This window comes from Pristis pectinata, chromosome 2, assembly GCF_009764475.1.
Source record: "Pristis pectinata isolate sPriPec2 chromosome 2, sPriPec2.1.pri, whole genome shotgun sequence".
NCBI lineage: Eukaryota > Metazoa > Chordata > Chondrichthyes > Rhinopristiformes > Pristidae > Pristis > Pristis pectinata.
Genome location: NC_067406.1, coordinates 120,665,534 through 120,673,446, shown reverse-complemented (window position 1 = coordinate 120,673,446; position 7,913 = coordinate 120,665,534). Strand labels below are relative to the sequence as shown.

General features: G+C 40.5%; 1 protein-coding gene across 2 annotated transcripts in view; it reads left to right on the top strand.

The window, feature by feature from the left end:
• The first annotated feature begins 6,842 nt into the window (after positions 1 to 6,842).
• The window catches only part of mfsd8 (major facilitator superfamily domain containing 8), a 34,191-nt gene continuing 33,120 nt past the window's right edge, over positions 6,843 to 7,913 (top strand). Inside the window, exon 1 of one of the 2 annotated variants that reach the window (XM_052035837.1) lies at positions 6,843 to 7,087. In XM_052035837.1, the coding sequence (XP_051891797.1) occupies positions 7,026 to 7,087 (62 nt within the window). In that variant the 5' untranslated portion in view covers positions 6,843 to 7,025. The remainder of the gene's footprint in view (positions 7,088 to 7,913) is intronic. The other variant, XM_052035846.1, reaches the window with a different exon arrangement.

Genomic DNA, 7,913 nt, shown 5'->3' with positions numbered 1-7,913 from the left:
CATGTTAAAGCTTAATTAAGTAAAGAGTGAGGTAATGTTATAGGTAAAGAGGTAAACACACTAGCCTGCCAGATGTCAGCAGGAGGTTTGAAAAGATGGTTGTAATGACACAATGTATTCCTTTGTATTTTGGTTCCAGTGTTGCTGGAAGTAATATACCTAACATTATGCGATTTGTTTAAAATATTCACTTTCAAACCATTTTCTTCAAATACATTTATTTTGTAATTAATTCATTGATTATATCAGAAACAGCTCTGCATAATTACTTAGATAATGAGTGTTGTGATGGAGTACAGTAGAGAAATTGATGATGTGAATCTCTCAGTGCATTTGAGACTTGGAGACTTTTGCCTGCCATTTCTCAGGATCTGGACCAATAAAATACCACTATCCAGAACTGCCAGTACCACTACTGTGGGTCCACTGAACAGTGATTGTGTGTGTGTGTGTGTGTGTGTGTGTGTGTGTGTGTGTGTGTGTGTGTGTGTGTGTGGGGTTTAAGGGATCCAGCTGAAACAATGTAAATTCTATTCTTTCCTTCTACTACTTTGGGGAAAAAAAAACAAACCTATGATGCACAATTTTTACTTGTAGAATCCATTTTGCCTCCGGTTATTATTCTTGATCCCTAATGATAGCTATAAACATTTAACATCGTTACCAAGATTACACAGGTGTCAGGCAGCATCACCAACAACAGTGCATCTCTTCCCAATGAACTTAACACATTCTCTGCATGTTTTGAACAGAAGGGGATTGGAATGTCACCACCCGCCTCAAAAGCCTCCAATGCATCTGAACCCACAGTCACCGTTGCAGATGCAAGGTCAGTCTTCCAGAGAGTGAACCTGTGGAAAGCATCTGGCCTGGATGGTGTCCCTGCCGTGTCCTTAGATCCTGTGCAAATCAGCTGGCAGGGATATTTGCAGACATTTTTAACCTCTCTCTGGTTCAATTTGAGGTTCCCACCTGCCTTAAGAAGACCATTATCATCCCGGTACCTAAGAAAAACAAGGTAACATGCCTTAATGACTGCCGCCTGGTGGCTCAGACATCCACCATCATAAAGTGCTTTGAAAGGCTGGTCATGGCATGCATTAACTCCGGCCTCCCAGATAACCTCGACACACTGCAATTCACCTACCCCCAAAATAGGTCTATGGCGGACGGTGCTGAGGTCAAGAGAGTTGAGAGGTTCAAGTTCCTAGGAGTGAACATCACCAATAGCCCGTTGTGGCCCAACCACATGGACTCCACGGCCAAGAAAGCTCACCAGCGCGTCTACTTCTCAGGAGGCTAAAGAAATTTGGACATGCCAAATTTAAGATTTAAGACCTTATGATCTTAAATCTTAAATTTGGCACGTCCACTTTGACATTCACCAATTTTTAATCGATGCACCACAGAAAGCATCCTATCTGGATGCATCACGGCTTGGTATGGCAACTGCTCTGCCTGGAACGGTAAGAAACTGCAGGGAGTTGTGGACACAGCTCAGCACATCACGGAAACAAGCCTCCCCTCCATGGACTCTGTCTATACTTCTCGCTGCCTCGGTAAAGCAGCCAACATAATCGAAGACCCCACCCACCCTGGATATTCTCTCTTCTCCCCCCTCTCATCGGGCAGAAGATACAAAAGCCTGAAAGCACGTACCACCGGGCTCAAGGACAGCTTCTATCCCACTGTTATAAGACAATTGAACAGTCCCCTCGTAAGATAAGGTGGACTCTTGACCTCATAATCTATCTTGTTATGGTCTTGCACCTTATTGTCCACCTGCCCTGCACTTTCACTGTAACTGTAACACTTTATTATGCACTCTGTTATTGTTTTTACCTTGTACTACCTCAATGCACTGTTGTAATGAGTTGATCTGTACGGACGGTATGCAAGACAAGTTTTTTCACTGTACCTCGGTACATGTGACAATAATAAACCAATGCACTAATTTATCAATTTCAGGTCTAATGGCAATACTGCACCCATAAGATAAAGGCCATATGCTTGACATGTGCTGAAGATGTGTGCTTGAAAAGTAGTTGTAGCTCCAATCAAGATATTCTACAATGGCTACAATACTGGCAGTTTACCACATTGCTCGTCAGATGCCCTCGTACGTCCTGTCTACAAAAAGCAGGACAAATTCAATTCACCCAATTACTGTCTGATCAGCAATACCATAATGACATTCTCTCCCTTGTAAGATCAGAAGTGGATATTTCACTGATTATTGTACATAGTTCAGTTCTATTCACAATTCCTCAAAAAAGGCAGCAACCCATTAAGACCAGAGGCCATAAAAATTTCAGAAATCAGAGCTGGAGTAGGTAACAAAGCCCCCTTAAAGCTAGCTCATCATTCATGACTGATCTGACTGTTGATATTAATTCCACTTTCCTGCCTGATTCCCATAACCTTTCATCCCCAGAAGTTAAAAAGCCATCTCAGTTTTGAACATACCTAATGATTTGGCTTAAAAAACTCTTGGAAAGGGAATTCCAAAGATTCAGAGCTCGCTGGGAAAAGATACACCTGCTTATCTCAGTCTTAAAAAGACCCTCTTTATTCCTGTGTCTACATTCCCTTTCCTGAGCCCAGAGGCAGCATGACTGAGACTTGGTTGATAAATTGCAATAAAATAAAGTTTTTATCATCTGTAATAGCTGAAGGTTAAAACAATGACATTTCAAAAAAAAATACTGTGGAAATTGATTCCAATACTCAAAGTTGTTATTTTTTTTATATATGGTAAACCTTTGAGAATTGTTAACAGATCTGAACAGACAGAAAAATCCTACTATTTTGATACAAAAAGAGCCAGTTTTTGTTTATCTGTGTTAAAGCCTTAGCAGCAAGATCACTTCTGGGAGGGGTTAGGAGCTCCCTTCAAAATCTACATTGACCACTGATAACCATGTCTTCAGTGCCTAATGTCATATCGTTTACTTTTCAGTTCTTGTGGGTTTCTTTAAACAATTCCAACATACCTTGCATTGTCCTTTTGAACTTCTGGTAATGATTCTGTTTCTTTTACTTACACCTCCTCCAGAGTGATCTTTTCCTCCTTTATTTGTCCTATTACCATTTTCTTTTGTATCCCAACATCCCTTTTTCATTATTTAACATCCATTTCCTTTTATTTGAAGAGATATTTCCTACCTTTCCTCTTTTCTCTGCATCTTAAAACTTTTTAAATCTCCATTTTCCTCTCCACATGTACATTCCGACTGCTGAGTATTTCTAGTATCTTCAGTTTTAATTCCAGCACAAGTTATTGCTTTTGGGGAAAGGGGATTAAAAACTTACTAAAGTTCTATTTTTTTCCAATCATGGGAATGTCTTCTTTACACACAGAACTACCCCTTATTTTTGAGACTGATTTCCTTTACTGAATCTGTAAGTATATGTTAACCAAATCTATTGGCCTGGTTCGAGAGATATCGTTCACAATATTCTGCTTTGAAACCAATTCAGTTCCTGGAATAATTTGTGACAACCCATTCTTCAAACTTATTTTAAACACTATGCTGACTGCTGATAACTATTTATCCTGAAAGAGGCGTGGTATCATATACTCTGCAGTTTTTGAGGGGCCTGGTTAAGTACTTCAGAAAGAAGAATGCACAACTATTCTACTTACTTAAACAATGCCCATATTATCTATCCAAAATTAATTAAAAGCTCTTACAATGTTTGTAGCTTTCTTTCCAAATAGAACTAAAACCTGCAAAATTCTGTTAATGTTGAAGACACTGGTTAAAAGTGAGATAGAATTTCTTTCAACAAGACATATCATCTTTCCTTTACTTGCTAATTAGGCATATTATAGGTGAAAAACGCTGTGATGCTGGAGGAACTCAGCAGGCAAGGCAGCATCCGTGGAGAAAAGCAGGTGGTCAACGTTTCAGATCAGGACCCTTCTTCAGGACTGAAGATAGGAAAAGGGGAAGCCCAACAAATAGGAGGAAAAAGCAGAACAGTGATAGGTGGACAAAAGAAGGGAGGCAGGGTGGGCACAAAGTGGTGACAGGTAAGAGATAGTGATAGGCAAGTGCAGGGGAGGAGGGGAGAGCAGATCCACTGCAGGATGGGAGAGAAAGGGGAAGAAAAGGGTAGAAAAAAGAGAGATAGGCTAGGAGAGGGAAAAAGAGAAGCATGGTGGGGGTAGGGATTACTTAAACTGGAAAATTCAATGTTCATGCCATTAGTCTGCAAGGTTCCAAGATGGAAAATGAGGTGGTGTTCCTCCAGTTTGCACCTGGAATTCTCCTGGCAGTGGAGGAGACCAAGGACTGACATATCAGTGATAGTGTGGGAGGGAGAGTTGAAGTGACTGGCAACGGAGAGATGCAGATCGCAGTTACAGACAGAGTGCAGGTGATCTGCGAAATGGTCACTTTGTCGGTGTTTGGTCTCACCAATGTAGAGGAGGCCACACTTGGAGCACTGAATGCAGTAGATGATATTAAGGGAGGTGAACATAGGTGGGAAGGGATTGGACGGGGAGGGACAGGATAGTGTCCAGGTACGAGGATACAAGCTCCATGGGGCAAGAGCATGCAGAGACAATAGGTCTGCTGAGACAGTCCTTCTTGTGGATTTTGGGGAGGAGATAGAAGCGGGCAGTCTTATTATAGGGCTTTATAGGGCATATAATAGGGCTTTATTCTGAGGAATTCCTGACATTTATTTAAAATTGCATCTTGAACATCTTACACTTTAAACATAAGAAAACATCTTTAAACATAAGAAAATATCCCAAAGAAGCTTTCATTAATGCAATTAAAGTTAGATTAACTTCAGGCCAAAAATATTAGGACAAGCAACCAAATCCTTGGTTTAAGACACTCCTTACTTCATTAAGAGAGCTTCTTTAGGTGGAGATATTTAAAGAGGGAATTTCAGGGTTTTAGGTCTGGTCAGCTGAAGGCACAGGTCAGGAATTTGTGCTGGGAATAAAAGAACGCAACTTCGATCTTCTCATCATTTAACAAGGAAATTTCTGCTCATCCAGCACTGCATATCAGGGATGCAGCAAGGAAATGATAGAGAAGGTAGTGAAGTAAAGATACTTGAAAATGGACATTGGCACAGAATTTCAGATACTATCTTTGTCCCTGTTGGTCTCACTTTGTGTAATTTCAATTGCAATGTTGTAGTGCACCTAACACTACTTTCCAAACTGAATTGCTTGGTTCCTTGTGAGATCAGGTTCCCAGTGGGAACCTTGCCTGTTTCAGAACAAAATCTGGAACTCTTAACAGTTATGTGCACAGGAATTTTACATAACTGCTTCATTATGGGGCAATTCTGCTGTTCCTGTCAATTTAGTAGACATGCAGATGTCCTTGGTGGCCAAAGGGCTATCTGGATCTAAGACTCCTTCAGAGCTGGAGAGAATGTGTTAATTGAGTCATGGGGCCACTAGGAACATTATGGAGAATACCATATGGAGGATCTATTGTATATTTCACTGACTGGGTGGGTTGGGGATGCTCTACAAGATCTCCAGCTTCATTGCCCAATGGTATATCCTGTATGATGTGATGATGATATATATACAGCATTTCCTCACTGTAGAGGAATGTTTGGAAAAAAAACAAAAGCAGGAAAGAGATGACAGGTGACAAAGAGAGGCCCTCTCTGGATGCACTGGCAGGGTTGACTTTATAACTCTGCTTTTAAGTCAAGGTCTCCATACCATTAAAAAGGTTCTGACGAAGAGATGGTCTCTGCCTACCTGCAGCAAAACCTTTTCAACAGTCAGATTTGGGATATGCAGCTAGTTATGATCATGGCAAGTGTCCGAGTAGCTTCTCTAATTCATGAGTTTACTGGAGGTTAGATAGTAATTTAAAATAACAAAGGTATTTTATTTATAAAGGAATGTGCATTGTGTAAAGCAGCATTTTTCATAATAGCTTTTTCTCGAGACTAACAGGCTATACACGTAAACATTATAGCAATATACAGAGAGCAATTGGTGACTCACTACTCATGCCAAGCAATATTACAAGTGTTACACTGTAACAAAATCCATCTCAAACAAGAGTAAATCCAATCACTTTTCTCATGAGAACCAATAGCCTCAACATTACCCAAGGCCCCATCTTCAACTGAAATTGATGGGGACATGAGCACCCATGAGGCTGTGTATTTTGAAGTGAAGAAGTCCATACCTTTGACATTTTCTTCAGCCTTGTAATCCTCATATCTGGGTACCTCCAATTCTATACTCACAAATATCCTTGCATCTAAATCACTCCACAACTAGTGGATATGCTATCAGCCGCTAAGGCCCCAAATTCTCTAAACCTCATTCTTCATTTGATAGCTTTCTTAAAACCTCCCAAAACAGTTAATTTTTTTTGTATTGGTCAACTGCCCATGGATAGCTTAACTTATTTTTTGATAATGTTCCTGTGAAGCACCTAGGAATTTTTAAAAACATGTTAAAGTGCCATACAAAATAGTTGTTATTTTTATAATCACTTGAACAATTATTTAGGGTTTAATTCTCAAATTTTAACATGTTGTCTTCATTAAAAACTTTTCCAATGTGTTTTAAAAGGAACACTGTAGTCATAAAAGCACACCAATTGACATAAAATTAAAGTACATGTTTAGTTTTGTGTTCCATCCCATAATGAGATTTATTAGTACATATCAATTCTAAATGTAGCATTGGTTGTTTTTGCATCACATAATTTCTGCTCTCGTTAAAATTCAGCTCCCCCATCCTATCTCCCCGTCTCCCCCCTCCCATTCCTCCCTGCCCCCATACCATCATTCCCCGCCCCAATCATCATCATATTTTATCTTCTCCTTCTACCCAATTCGGAAGCTCTTTGTTCTGAGCGGAACAGTTTGTCGAGCCTACAGTTACCTTCGTTCCAGTGGTGCAGTAGCACGTACTGCTTTCCGGTCCGATTTGTTTGCATCTCCCTCTGGCCGTCACTTCCGATAATGAATCTGTGCAAAATATTTAATCTGATTAAAGTTAGGAGATAGTTCTGAAAATGGAGACGGCTCAGCCTGAGGCGGATGAAAGAAGCCCGCTGTTAAATGCGGAGCCTAGAAGGTGAGTGACCAAGGGTGGCAGAACAACCAAATATTGATAAAGACAGTGAGAGCCATTGGACTTCCTTCACCAAATTTGCCTTCTTTTACCTTTTAAGTTAAACATTGACACACAAGATCCTGATATGAATGTAAAAAATTATTACATATAAACTCACAGCAGACCCATTAACTCCTGAAAGAGAAAAGGAAGAAGCAATTTGCTGGTTTGTGTTCCTTGAAACACCCCTTCACAAATGTATGTACTCTATCCATCCATAAAAATGAGCGTAGCTCATATCCTGATTTCTTTCATCCACGTGACCCACATTAGTTTCCATGTTGGTAACACCTGAACGTTGAAATTCTCGTCCTTGTTTCAAATTCCTTTGTGTCTTTGCCCTTTTTATCTCTAATAGCCTCCCACAGCCTTTTGGGAATTCAGCATTCTTCTTGCTTTTGCACATTATACCCTGATTTCCTTTGCTCCTTCATTGTCAGTAGTGCATTCAGATGGCAAGTTATAAATGCTGAAATTCTGCTGCCATTACCACTTATCCTTAGGTAGGCTCATGGGGATGGAGGGTGACATGCTTCCGTTCCAGTTATGAGGATCTGAAGTGGCTGATAAGGCCAATGTGGGAATCGCAGACCTTTCCACAGATGGGGCAGGTGGGTGGGTAGTTTGTGAGATGATGCTCACCTTCCATCATTTACGTGCTTTTGATGCATGGATTTGAGACTCTCAATACCATTCAGAATGTTGCTTTACTTTGAGCTGTCAAGGGCAAGATGCTTTGAGCACATTCTTGAATCTTCAGCTCTGTCTGCCTAGCAATCTCCTCCCG